The 15,310-nt window shown below is 35.9% G+C and overlaps 1 protein-coding gene across 5 annotated transcripts in view; it reads right to left on the bottom strand.

Annotated features, from left to right (window-relative positions):
• LOC127935762 (protein spire homolog 1) overlaps positions 1-11,493 on the bottom strand; it is a 39,794-nt gene extending 28,301 nt beyond the window's left edge. For 2 of the 5 annotated variants that reach the window (XM_052533908.1, XM_052533910.1), the window contains exons 1-2: positions 10,975-11,493; positions 6,775-6,806 (exon numbers count right to left, since the gene is read on the bottom strand). In XM_052533908.1, the coding sequence (XP_052389868.1) occupies positions 6,775-6,806; positions 10,975-11,287 (345 nt within the window). In that variant the 5' untranslated portion in view covers positions 11,288-11,493. The remainder of the gene's footprint in view (positions 1-6,774; positions 6,807-10,974) is intronic. The other 3 variants (XM_052533909.1, XM_052533911.1, XM_052533912.1) reach the window with 2 other exon arrangements.
• Between the last annotated feature and the right edge of the window lie 3,817 nt (positions 11,494-15,310).

The raw sequence follows: 15,310 nt of genomic DNA, 5'->3' as shown, positions 1-15,310 counted from the left end.
ATAGTTATGTGGCTGCTACTGCTCTCATCAAGATATTAAGAACGAGAGAGAGCACTGAAGAAAGAGCAAGTAAAGAGGTCCGATCCAGAACCCCATGATCTGTTTGAGGGGGCCGGAGACGATGTTTCATTTGAAACCTAAAACCATTAGTCTCACTCTGCTGGACACAGCCCTTTAAGTCCTCTGGGAAAGGATGTGGTGAATTTATGAGGTTGACTCTTGGCCAAACCAGCATAAATTTCATCAACGCATCTTAGACAACGCCATTCCGAAGTTTGGTCAAGCTCTCAGTGGAGCAACAGGTTAGGGATGAGCAAACATATTGGTGGATTGCCAAACCATTCCAGATATGTTTCTTAAAGAAATGTACCAGTGTTTGTTTAATTGGAGTAATTTGCATCTTACACAATCTTAAAGGTTCTGCAAGGACAAGATTATGACTGATTAACCAAACAATGACAAATCCGTTCTTGGTTCACCAATCATAGATATGCAGGACATGAAGCATTTCTTTCACATTAGATGGAATCATAATAAAGGACGTCAGGGCGGAGTTCAGGAAATGTGAAGAATAAAACTGATTCGATCTTAGTATAGACTGGCCTTCACACACTTAAGTGATCTTCCTCAGCTGACAACAAACACACAAAGCATGGCCTTATGCAAATATGTAGGGCTGTCATGGTTATCAAACTTTGTCTGAAAAGTAATTGCAATGATTTAGTTGTTTTGTTCGCATCAGTTATAGTGCATGCTTGAATATATGCAGGTGCATCACACTGAATTAGGAAACGGAAACAAAATGTATGATAATAATTTCCAATGATACAATAATAATAAATAGAAATATTTTTATTGCATCATGTAAAATGCTAATTAAATATCGCTTTTTTTTTTTACTATGACAACGCTTTAAAATAAATAATTTGATTTAAATAAATAATGATAAACAATATTTGTATTATCATCATCACTATACAGTAATGTGATAAAAATAAAAAGCAGTATTTCTTCACTTTCACATGGCTTAAATTTAATGTAATAAACCACCATAACATTTTCATTTAGTACAATGTTAGTCAATTTCACATGTACTAACAAAGAAACAGCAATTGAAACAAATTAAACATGCATATTTTGAAGTAGAAAAACTCTGAAAGGAGTGTTTTCTTGTTTTACTTACAACTACAAAAATATTAAGTATAAAAAAAGTATAAAAATACTTTAATATTAACTTATAAATATAAATAAACTGTTCCTTTAAATAATCACAATCAAATCATAACAGATCAGGTTATTATGTAATAATCATGACGGACCTAAATATATGGGTCAAGATTATGTCTGGCTATTGAGATCAACAGAGACTTTATGTCGTGTTCTAAAACTGTACAAACCACAAAGAATCTTCCAGGAGGCACAAGACATCATAAGAGAACAACTTGTTATTTGAGGCTTGCTACGTGGCTATAAAGTAATGGTTGTGCGTAAATTGGCACCAAATGCGAATGGGAAAATTAACATTGTGCGTCAAGGCTGTGTGTGATCAGGCCAAAGTACTCACACATTCCACCTCATCCTTACACACAGACACACTCACACACCGTCAGCTGAGGAAGGAAAGTTATGCAGCGAGGTGAAAGAAACACGCTTTGTGCAGTGATAACAAAAACCTCCAGGGATCTTAAACCACGAGGGCATCAAGCTCACAGTGAAAAAAAACAAAAACAAGTTCTCCAATCATACACACAGAAAAAAAAGAGAAAGCGGAAGCCAAATGAGGGGTATTTCAGAGATGGAATATTGAAAAAGATCAGTCAATGAAAGCCAGGGGAAGTTATATTGGGAATTTACAGGGGCCTTGACCGGTGTTTTACAGACCTTCAGCATTCGTACCCCTCCCCCAAAGCTGGTCTAACAGCTACAGATCCCTCTCCCTTGAGACCAGAACCACAGACAGGTTCTACCACAGGTACTTTATCTTACAGAAACTCTCATTAAGAGGTCTGATAATCCCACTTTAGCCACTGAACGGGATCTTGGACCTAATCCTCTTTGGTGATCCTTACGAATTTTCTATAAACAACCAAGATGCCTCTGGGTCACAATTGACTGTGTCTTTCATCCTCCAGAGCTTGAAGGTCATAAAATCGTTAATGTCAGTTGGCAAATGCACATCAGTGATTATGGAAGCTCTCGGAAAGCCACAAATTTCTCAGTCCATGCTTTCAGCAGTTTTTAGCTGAAGGTCCCTGGTGAGAAGCCAAGGCATCTAAATGTGATCACTATTCTCCTATTTATAACATATTTGAATCCTGCCAGTAGTACCATGTTAATGGGAAAACTGGGTCAGCTCGCCACATTCTGTCTGGGTGAAGTGCCAAAGGCCAGAGTGAGCCGGATGAAGCCCAACAGAGAGCACTTCCCCAATCAATAGCATTTTGGAGATGGATCGATATGATTCTGCATTGACAACAAATGCATAACTGTTAACTGATCACAAATAACAGATTGTCTGTAAACTAAAAAATGTTGCATAACGTCCAGTCTACAAAGAAGTCTTCATCTTCATCACGAATGTGATCTTTAGTCATAAAAAATGATATTATATCTGTGATATTATGATATTTCTGAATTAATATTTGATGACAATGTAAAAACAAAAGTATAATGAAAATCTTTAATAACATAATGACTAAGACGTGTGTAAGACCACATGACATTTTAGAGTCATTCAATTGAAACTTTTCTTTTTTTTGAGAAAAAATATCATTTTCTGTATCTTGGACATTCGCATTTGACATAGACTCTTCTACTAAGAAATAAGTGTTGCAGTAATAATAAAATCACTTGGTTACCTCTGTTGTAGATTATTAGGTGGAACATTATGATGCCTTATGAGGCCTGTCTTTAGTCACTGACTCACTGGGCAGTTAGGTGGCCTTTGGTTTGGCCTGTCTGTGGCGAAAAGCAGTTTGCTTGTACTTCATTCAGTGTAGAGGCAACGCTTAAATGAGGCCGAGCTCTTAAACATGCATACTGCAACATCACATGATTGCTCTACGAGAGGTGCAGTCATGCAGAACAGAGCACACACACACACCCTGTCTCATTACTGCCCTCAGACAGTGTAGGCTTTATGAAGAGGAAGACGCCTTAGCCCAAAGCCCTGATCTCATTGACTGTATACATGAAACACTATGTACAAATGAAGATTCTGCCATCATTTACTTAACATTGTGTTGTTCCAAACCTGTATGACTATTTCGAAAACTGTGCTAGTAGCTCTTTACCATGCCATTACAATGAAGAAGGCCTGACGTTTTAAAGCTTCAAAAACAGAAGTGGAAACAATTGTCCTGAAGCTATAAAAAATTTAATTATGAGATAAACCCAGGAACCAATTTGTTAACAAATAATTCAGAATTGGATCATACTAATCTCCAAACCTGATTCCAAAAAAGTTGAGACACTGTACAAATTGTGAATAAGTACATAATGCAATGATGTGAACGTTTCAAATTTCAGTACTTTATTCACAATACAACATAGATGAAACATCAAATGATCATAATTTTAAGGGAAAAATAAATTGATTTTTAATTTCATGGCATCAACACATCTCAAAAAAGTTGGGACAAGGCCATGTTTACCACTGTGTGGCATCCCCTCTTCTTTTTATAACAGTCTGCAAACGTCTGGGGACTGAGGAGACAACTTCAGCTCAAGTTTAGGAATATGAATGTTGTCCCATTCTTGTCTAATACAGGCTTCTAGTTGCTCAACTGTCTTATGTCTTCTTTATCGCATCTTCCTCTTTATGATGCGCCAAAAGTTTTCTATGGGTGAAAGATCTGGACTGCAGGCTGGACATTTCAGTACCTACACAGTATCTACACAGCCATGATGTTGTAATTGATGCAGTATGTGGTCATTGTAATGTTTGAAAATACAAGGTCTTCCCTGAAATAGACGACGTCTGGATGGGAGCATATGTTGTTCTAGAACTTGGATATACCTTTCAGCATTGATGATGCCTTTCCAGATGTGTAAGCTGCCCATGCCACACACACTCATGCAACCCCATACCATCAGAGATGCAGGCTTCTGAACTGAGCGCTGATAACAACTTGAGTTGTCCTTGTCCTCTTTAGTCCGGATGACATGACGTCCCAGTTTTCCAAAAAGTTCTGACCACTGAACAGTTTTCAACTTTGCCACTGTCCATTTTAAATGAGCCTTGGCCCAGAGAAAACGGCTGCACTTCTGGATCATGTTTAGATATGGCTTCTTTTATGACCTATAGAGTTTTGGCCGGCAATAGTGAATGGCAAGTTGGACTGTGTTCAGCAACAATGTTTTCTGGAAGTATTCCTGAGCCCATGTTGTGATTTCCATTACAGTAGCATTCCTGTATGTGATGCAAGATCACGGGCATCCAGTATGGCTTTCCGGCCTTTACCCTTACGCACAGAGATTGTTCCAGATTCTCTGAATCTTTGGATGATATTATGCACTGTAGATGATGATAACTTCAAACTCTTTGCAATTTTTCTCTGATAAACTCCTTTCTGATATTGCTCCACTATTTTTCGCCGTAGCATTGGGGGAATTGGTGATCCTCTGCCCATCTTGACTTCTGAGAAACACTGCCACACTGAGAGGCTCTTTTTATACCCAATCATGTTGCCAATTGACCTAATAAATTGCAAATCGGTCCTCCAGCTGTTCCTCCTTATATGTACATTTAACATTTCCGGCCTCTTATTGCTACCTGTCCCAACTTTTTTGGAATGTGTAGCTCTCATGAAATCCAAAATGAGCCAATATTTGGCATGACATTTCCAAATGTCTCACTTTCAACATTTGATATGTTATATTTACGTTTACATTTATTCATTTAGCAGACGCTTTTATCCAAAGTGACTTACAAATGAGGACAGTGGATATGTTATCTATATTCTATTGTCAATAAAATATAAGTTTTATTATAATATAACTTAATATTATTCCATTCCTTTTTACTCACAATTTGTACAATGTCCCAACTTTTTTGGAATCGGGTTTGTATTTCAGTTTTATTTATATATTATCACAGTATTTATTATTATTTTTTCGAATTCAAGATTCATGATTCAAGTCTATTTTATTGTCAATTCTTCCACATGTACAGTACATACAAACAGAGAATCGAAATTGCGTTACTCTCAGACCCCCGTTGCACACAGATAACATAGCCTAAAAATCTAGATCAAAATATAAAATGTAGATACAACTATAAAATAAGGGAATGTTAAAAAGACATATAATAAAATTAAAAATAAAGTTAAATAAAGCAGCGCAAGGCAAAAACTAGCTTTTATAGATTTTTTTTGTTTGTTTGTTTGTTTGTTTCTAATTTAAGTCATTTTGTTCTTATTCATATCTTTTTTTTATTACTGTATTAGTAAAGGAAGCATTTTTTATTTTCATCAATTAAAGAAAATTATTTTTACTAGTTTTAGTTAACAATAACAACAGTGGTTCAAAGTTTTGATTCAAATGAATCTTTCATTACAACCCATCACTGCTACTGTTTTCCATTAACAGGGCTGATTTCAAGATTGTCAGTATTTTGGTCTGGACCTTAAGAAAAACGCTATCATTTGATTTCAAGCTGAAATGGAATATGGACCTTTTTATGAAACTTTCACGCCACTTTTGAGTCTATCTTTCCTCCTGGCAACTGCATGGAAAAAAACAGCCAACACATTATTCAAAATGTCTTCTTTTTTGTTCTCCATAAGAAGGAAAGACACACAATTTTGAACAACATGAACTGAATTTCTCAGGATGAACATCAGCAAGCATCAGACATATTTCAACTTAAAGAAGATTCAGTTTTGGAAAGTTGTCAAACAGGTCATGAATGTTTAAAAAAAAAATGATTATCTTTACTATATATCCACCTGATTGAAGAAGAGATTGTGTCTGTGTGCCAAATAGGCAGAGCCCTGCTGTTCTCCTCTTTGATTATCCTTTCATTCACTGTCACGAGTCTACAACTAGTGCTCTGTTGATAATCTCGTTCAGAGAAGGCTCCGAATGCATGCACGCACAGCCACGCATGAGTCTATGTGTGGGCGCTTGTTTGCATGTATGCATCCCTCCTGTGGACCCATCTGTTAACCGCTGAGGCATTTTAAAATCTATCATATTTAGCCAAAAGATTCACTATTTTTAGCAAAGACACACAGTCCTATATGTACAGTACTCTCTTGTTTACTGAATCAAAAGCCAGTGAATATGTCCTGTTCTGTTCGAGTTGGACAGCAGAAGATCTCTTGGTGCTGGAAAGCTTGGGAAAACTATTTTCAAATGGATTACAGCAGAGCTCTGGCTACTTCCCAAAGTGGCAGGGCGCATTAGAGACCAAAACACATCTTTGAGGCAGGCTGAGATCCACATAGTTGTCACACCAACAAAGAACAAACAGCTAATGAATACCATCAAGACAATGAGGTTGCCATCGATGCAGGCACTCCTGAAAACCACTCACTCTGACCTAAATGGCAAGTACATACACCATGGACACAGACAGCAGCATGGAGTCAGCAAAAAAGTAAAAAAAAAAACTGCACCTAGAAACCTTCAGAAACCATACCGAGAAGAAAACTAGCCTTTTCCTCAGGATGTTTAGTCAAGCTGATGCCCGTTACCAAATATAGCAACAGAATGACTCATTTCACTCAAAAGTCAAAAACCAGTCAGGCGCCTCAACAAAAGATGACTCACCTCTATTGATGAACTGGGCGGGATGAGTTTATCTGTAATGGGGAGGAGAGAAACGAAAGAGAAACAAATCAGATATGCATTATCATACTCAAATTTTTTCTAAATATTCTTAATATTTCATATGTGTTAGAATTTTATGTTCATCAACGAATTTGACAACAGGATATAATGTAGAGCTAGATTTTTCCATTTCTGGATAATTGATAAATCCTATTGTTAAGTGGTTGCTAACACATTGCTAAGGCGTTCTGGGCGGTTGTTAGTGTGCTGCTATTGGGATCGTTGGACTGAAGTTCTTCTGGATGGTTGCTATACTGTATAGTGCAAAAGGACTTTTTCAGCAATCTTGGTTCCAGAAGTATTTTTCCTATTTATTTTTCCCACAGGAATTAAAAAAGGGAGTATTTTAAGAGTTATAAGCCATAAACCAAACCAACAAGCTATGAGGTGAATCAAACTATTAAAAACTTTGATATGAAGCAAAAATATATTTAAAAATCGGAAGAAAAGACAAGGTACAAGACTGCATTTAATGGCTTTGATGAAGGAGAGAACTACAAAAAGTACTGTGATGGCATAATCAAATTAAATACGATGCAGGAATACTCTATAAAACTACTGATGCTGATTATGTATTTAGAAGTAATATGTATTTTGTGTTTATTGCCAAATATGCATATATATACACACATTTTTAAGTAGTTTGAGTGTAGGGAGTAACAGACTGTTACTTCTTTTGCAGTGATTCATATATGTTCATTTTGAATCAGTGATTATGATATCTTTCCTCAGAAATTAAACATGATTATAAAAAAATGAATATAAAACAGTTAGTTGAAAAAAAATGCAGGCTGATGGCTTCAACAGAAGCATTATCCAACCTCACAGATCACAGTGGGCCTGTCAAAAGTACCAATGTTGGTACCAGTCGTATTTTTTTCAACCGCTCGCTCTGTGAAGAGCGTGAAGTGTTCATCGTATCTGTTGAGCATGTGAACACAATGGCCTATCAGAGGTGTTTGAGAAGCCGCATAACATTTTTTTAGATTTCAGTACCGACATCAGTACTTTTGACAACACTACTGTCTTTATTTGTTTATAAGTTATAAAAATAAGAAAAATCAATTTATCTATGGAGAAAAAAAAAATTACTTCCAAAAATCTGACTTTGTACTGTTAGAACACTTGGTTGCTGTGGTGTTCTGGGTGGTGGCTAATGCATTTCTATGCGGTTCATAGGATGTTCTGAATGGGTTTATAGATTTATAGAAGTCAAAATAGCCAAAATAATCTCCAAATACGGTATTATTCTGGTCCATCTTTCAATGCAAGTCTATAGTGTTTTTGTTTGTTTTTCATTCCAACCAGAAATCAGAAAACTAAATAGCACAGCTTAACACGCCCCATGGTTTGAAATAACATTTATTTCCGAAAGCACAAATGATGCAGAGCGAGATGTGCACTAAATCTTAATACATATGATTATTTTTTAATAAAAGAGATACAGACTTTAGCAAGCACCGTCAATTAACAGCATTTTTCAAGAGAAGTGTGTAGTATGTGTTACAGCCATGAATACATTTCATTTAAGGGGAATTGACCGTGACCCTCCCCCATTTCTATATTACACAGAGAGACCCAGGGGTTCACCTCAGACAACCTTCACATGAAATATTTAACTCTGATCTATAAGAGGCAGACAGAGAGGCAATCTGTGCCCATTGAGCCTGAGATACACAACATCTACACATGGGGTTAGAATAATAATGTCTGTCTTTTAGCCCTTCCTTCAGTGGCACTGCAGGTATAATGTTAGTGTTAAAAGAAAATACTTCTCTGGGATTGGCTGAGAAGCAGAGTTCAGTGCTGCCACTAATGAATGAACCCAGTGTCATTGCAACGGCCACTCAACAACTAAAGCGCAAATATAACTGAAAATGTGCAAAGAAGTCAGAAACTGAATCCTCCTACTGTCTAACATACACCATCTGGACCCGAAAGACGTGTTTTTGAAGAGGTTCTTTTGTCTTTCAGTGCAAGACAGATACCAATAATACTGTTGTATGAAAACAAGTAGTGTAATATTATCATCCTATAAAGAAGAAAGGAGATCATTGGAAACAATTCATCCTTTACATTGTGACCTTGTTGTTATCATGGAAACCCATTCACAAGGGTGTTTGACTCGATAGGAAAGAAACCAAAATTGGGACAAAAATAGGAAAGGTTAAAACCCATGCTTCTAAAAATGTCTCTGCATTTATTTATTTTAAAAATATTTCTATTTCTGAGTGGAGCCAGACAATTAATTTAAAATCAATTTAAATGAATTATTAAATTCATATTTATTAATCATTGTTAATGGAAAATACTAGCAACAACATCTGTGACAAATATGCAATATATTCTGATGCTTTCGATGCAATCACAACACCTTGTAATAACAGAAAGTGAAAGCATTATCTATCTAAGATTAATCTATATCTCTCACTTCTCAGGAGCTTTAGAGCTAACATACACTTTCATATTTCAGTTTTCTTGTTGGAAATTGAAATTCATGCTTTCTCCATGTTTATGTTGTAGCAACTATAAATCTCTCTATAACATAAAAGGAGTGAAGCATTGCCTAAAGCTTGGAGGCAGACTTATTTACACATCACATCTCTAACAGACTCTCAAATGGTTTTATTCAGTTTGAGGGACAGATCTATTCATCAGGGATGGATCACGACTGAAACTGGCAGGTTCTGAAACCCACAGTCTGATATCATTGGTCAGTCAGCACAATTTGAATGTATCCACATTTGCCAGGCCAGCAAACGTCCCCAGGAGAGCAGAATTCAGGAGACACTTTTTGCATTGATTTTTTTGCCTGATAGGGACCATCTGATCTAATTATTTGCTTGGCATTAGGCATTACACTTCTTTACTTAATAAGAAACCAGGAGACAAATCCTTTCACTTTTCATCCTTTAGAATAGTTTGCATAAACAGGGTCGTAGACTATCAACTGCATAACTATACTGCGACTGTCTTAAAGATGAATCAGCAGCTAACTGCAGCTCATTCACAGGTTAGTACTAATGACTTCAAGCAGAAGAAACCTATGGAAGTGTCCTTTGGAAATTAAATGTATAAAATACTATCTATAGAAAACAGCAAAATAAATAAATAAATAAAGCTCAAATAACTGACAGTCATGTCTTATTAGTGAGATGATTGAGACATTCATCCCAATAATTATAACTAGCAGTCAGATTGACTCCCAAAGCCAAACCCAAAAGCCTCAGGCTCGGGAACCCACATGAGATAATGGTGATATTTAATTATACTAGTTCTGTCTGAGAAATCCCTCTCTCTCAAAATTAATAAATTTTTTGAAATAATGATTATTTTGTAAAATAATAATAATAATCAAATATAAAAAAACAGTTAAGATCTATATTCAAAGCCCCAAGCTATATGTTCTCAAGTAAAATACATTATTTTAACTGGTAATCTGATGGCATATTTTAATTTATAATGGTTTCATATTATTAATTTAGAACATTGCACTAGATATGACTGGAAGTACAGAATAACGTCAGATATTTAGATACATTTGGCACGTTCAATGTTCTATATGAATCATACTTGGTATTTTCGTAATAGTGCATTCTGAACAATACATAATCATGTCTAAATGTTGAATCAATATGGTAAGTAGGCTATGCATGATGACCGAACAGGTCCCTATTCTCGCCTTCAAGACTGAAGGTGCTTATCTGATGTATCCATCACATGGCCCCATTGTTTACAGTGACACGATGGTCGCCACGATTTAACCGGTTTTACGGAGAGGAAATGGTTGGTGTTGCAATGAATTATGATTTTAAAAAATCATGAGAAATTAGAAAAACAAAGTGCATATATATATATATATATATATATATATATATATATATATATATATATATATATATATATATATATATTCTTGGGGGGAAAACACCTTAAGTAATCGGCGTAAATCTAGAATTAAGGAGTAACGTTAGGCACATTCCTATCTTTCTAAAAATGGCCTCCATTAATCATAATTTCGCTTATATTTACGTGTCAGTTGTAAATAACGCGTCTCAATGCTGTTGCTGTTCAGCTGTCCTCATGGTGCGCCATTTACTGCGCATTTGCTTGGACTTCTCAAGTAAACATTATGGTTACCTGTACTGCTCTGTTGATATAATTGAACAGTCCCGTCTTTCCGGATCCTCACATCTCCAGGACCCGCAATCCGTCCAGGTGGACTCCCACCCGTCTCTTTCCGTCTCTGTTTTTGGGTTAACCACCTGCAACACTGATAACACACGGCCCAGGCTTGCTCCTCATTGATCGGTTGACTGTACAGAGTTAAAATCTCTTCCAAACATAAGTCGTCTTCCCCGTCCGAACAATCCATACTGATGTCTTCGGGTTTCGCCCCATCTCCAGGATCCTGGAGAACCGACGGCGAGATTAACATTCCTCCGTCAGTCATTCTTCTTCTCCAAGCTTCCCGAGAGCGAGAGAGACTGTGTTGGGGTTGTAAAGAGACAGCAAAGGTCTGTTTATGTTAGGTCTGTCATCTAGAAGCACGGCGCGCGCGTCGCTACTTCTGTTCTGAGCTCGCCTCGAGCTGCTGCTGCTGCTGTGTGCTGTTCGGCTCTGAGGCGCTCACAAGACTTTTCCGCATGGTCTTAGAGTCAGTCATGTCCTCAGTCAGTCCTGTGACAATATAAACTATTATAGAAGATCTTAATATTCATATATGGTGACCTTTTCCGCATTTTATAATAATGTAAGAACTTTAGAAATTAGCCTAAACGCTTAGTCTTTTAAAAATGGTGTTTAAAAAAAAAAAAAGGTTAACACAGACATATATATAAGGGGTCATATGATGCGATTTAATTTTTTCTTTCCACGTTCTTGGTGCGTGAAGAAGATCTGTAAAGTTGCAAAGACTAAAGTCTCAAATCCAAAGAGATCTTTATAAAAGTTAAGACATGTCCACACCCCCCTAAAACTGCTCGTTCAAACACGCCCCCCTTTATCTCTAGTCACTATGTGGGAAGATATGCATAACGCAGCCCAAATGTTCACGCAAAGAAAGAAGGCGTACCTTTTTTCTCGTTGTAGTATATGTTAACATTCAGTTTTAGATTGCCCAGTTAAAGCTGATTCATAATTAGGCTACTTGCAACCCTTTCTCTATAAAAAAGTTGTTAATTTAAAACTGCAAACTAAATTGTGGATTTAATGAAGGGGAGACACTCATTTATTAAAAATGAGTGAGAGTTATTGTAATTGAAATGTTAAAAACAACAAAAAGATTTACAGGATCTTTGAGGTAGTAAAGTAAAATAGGCATGTCTGGTTTAAAATTTGATTTGATTTGGATATATATAACCAAACAGGTAAAATCTTAAAGGGGGGGGGTGAAATGCTCGTTTTCACTCAATATCCTGTTAATCTTGAGTACCTACTGCATCCTTCATAACTCCTAAAAGTCTTTACTTTTATTATATTTATAAGAGAAGGATAGTCTGTACCACGAGTAGGCTTTTGCGTTGAGAGCTGGAAGCTGTGACATTACCTTGAAGAAAAAAAAATCGTCCAAAACAAACCATGGCTAACAGTCAGATTCAGCGTATATTTATGATCCAGAATCAGATCCAGAGGCTGAAATTTAACAAGAGCATCATCAGCGACGACGTCTCTATGTGGTATGTACTGAAACTGTATATATTTGCTTAGCGGTTTTGGAAAATGACTAAGTTCCACTTTATGTCGTCTTTTTTTTTTTTTTTTAAGCTGTACATGTGGAAAGTGCAGTTTGATGACAACATCGCATGTTGTTTACTTGATGTGCTTACGCGCCGATAGCTAAGTTAACAACACAGAGATATTTGAAGCAGTTTTACTCACTGCATGCGGTTCCAACAAACGATCGTGACCCTTTTTCGTTGGGACTGCATCATCCTTAAGAAATAAACAATTTGCAAATCCAGCATCAAACTGGGCCTTGTTTGTAAAACAAGCATCTTCGAAATGCAGGGAACAAACAAAAACACTTGCAAAACTCCGTTGATGCTCTGTAAAAATAAACTCCATCCACTGGTCCCTTAATGCTGTTTTTTTTTTGGTAATCTGTGCAGGGTTGTCTTGCCCTGGCAACCAAAAACACACTCCTTTTGTGACATTTCGCGACGCTCTCGCTCTGATCAGTGATTGTCTGTGCACAGCCTCTCTCTGCTCTGCTATACGGGAGCGTGCGCTCTTCCGGCAGAAGTGCCTCAGGACCCATATAAGGAAATTCCGCTCCATCTAACGTCACACAGAGCCATACTCGAAAAAAACTTTCCGAAACTTGTGACAAACCGGAAGGAGTATTTTTGGAACAAAATCCTTCAAACGTACAACTTAATTTTTGAAACTTTGTCCATGTTTAGCATGGGAATCCAACTCTTTAACAGTGTAAAAAACTCAGTATGCATGAAATGGCATTTCACCCCCCCTTTAAACAGCAGGTTCTCTCGTTTAAGTTCATATAGTATAATATCCATATAAACTTTTCTCTGTATGTCAAAAAACTAAGACTTTACACCTCATTTCTAGAGCAACAAATTCAGAGACATAAATCCCAATTTCCCAATTTGCCCAATTTTTTTTAGTTATCTATTTATTTGACTGGACATAATACAGAATAGTGTCACATTTCATGCAGCAGATGCTTTGCACATACAAATTTGCATCCTCTTTTGAGTATGAAGGTGACTACACAATGTATCAGATATGATTTTGAGGACACTATGTTTATGCATTTCTATATTTGGTATTTTACAACTTACTCTTCCTACGTTTACGGTTTTGAAGTTTAATTGTTTAAAGTGAAATGAGGGTGATAAGGGATGACATAATGATTATTTGGAAATGATTAGTTTAAATCAAATTCATGTACATAAATAATGTTAAATCTCAGCCCGTTATTGGGCAAGAGGAAACAATAGTGCTCTTTGTTCTTGACATTAATTTACATAGTTTTGGGATAAGTTAAATATTTCTATAATAAATAGAGGTATTTTAAACAATGTCTATTCTTTGCCTATACTCTGTGTCTATTTTGTGATGCAAAACCCTGCACAGGTAATGCCACATTTATTAAAAAAGTAATTTTTCCCCTTTTAAATGTTTCATATTAATGTCATGGTAAATGTCTAAAACACAATAGTACATTTATTATGAAATTTAAAATAAACTGCTCTATCTAGTAGTTCCAGTGATTTTACAGCACTTGGCATATTAAAATATAATTATTAAATTAAATCGTATTACTAAAAGTAAAAACATAAAAAAGAAGAAATAAAATAAAATTTAACTTAAATAAGAATGTATATATATATATATATATATATATCTCGGCTTATTTTATTTTTATTTCCATTTTTATTTAGTTGATGTACTTAAAAAAACTAAAAGTTAAACTGAAATAATAAATATTAGACATATAAAAAATTTAAATGTATATAAAATAATGCAACTTTTTTTTTTCTAAAAAAAATAAATAAATAACATTACTATGAAACTGAATCACCAATAAATATAAAATAAGCAAATATCTTGTAACGTCCATTAAATGCATATTTACAAGAATGAGAGCTATAAGTAATTGTGAGTAATAACTATGCAACATTATGAACATGCTTTGTTCAGTAACTCCGGAAGAAATTAGGGTTGACTAAAATCTCTATTAGCCATGCTAATGATCAGATGCATCTTTTTAACCCACTTTTGCAACAAAACTTCAGCAAGGAGATATTTATAAGTGTGCATTAATTGGATATCATGTCGTGAAGCTCTATTTCTCTTTAAAGCTTATGGTTTCCTAATTCATATCACTGAATTCTTCTTGGTTTCAAAGTGTATCCTCTGCATCAAACAAAGATGTTTTTTCCCTCATGGTTCCCCCGCAGATGCAGCAGATTCCTCTTTGTGCATTGTCTGTTTTGAGTCACTTATCTGCTGTAAAACACAAAGAAGCTGTCACCATATATCGAATGATAATCAGACTTAATATTATTCGAACTTTGACACAGCTGTTCTTTCAGTCTGCTTTGTCAGGCTACATTGTCAAGACCCTGAAGTTTGAAGAATCGTGCATGAGACCTTTGAAAGTGTAATATTTCATAATAGCTGGGAGTCTTCTATTCAGTGACTGAAACTTCATGACCGCAGGATGTTTTTTGATGGTTTGCACAGGTACTGGAAATCAAAACCTGCATTAACCATCTGTCTGCCCCGGTCTCCACAGGATTTGCTCTCCATACCATCACCTGAGGAGGAAGTGACACATCTCACAAAAGTTATTAAACCTCAGCATCTTAAAGCTACAGACTTTTGTATTTAAATCAGATAAACAGCCAATATTTTCAACCGTATGTATGCATATTATAACCTATCAATTTAAGAGCATGTACCCGATAGTTTTGCATTGTCTTTAATAAGATGGCTAGATTCTCCACGA

This window comes from Carassius gibelio, chromosome A19 (genome assembly GCF_023724105.1).
Source record: "Carassius gibelio isolate Cgi1373 ecotype wild population from Czech Republic chromosome A19, carGib1.2-hapl.c, whole genome shotgun sequence".
Classification (NCBI taxonomy): domain Eukaryota; kingdom Metazoa; phylum Chordata; class Actinopteri; order Cypriniformes; family Cyprinidae; genus Carassius; species Carassius gibelio.
The sequence above is the reverse complement of the archived record's forward strand: the minus strand, read 5'-3'. Positions and strand labels throughout refer to the sequence as shown.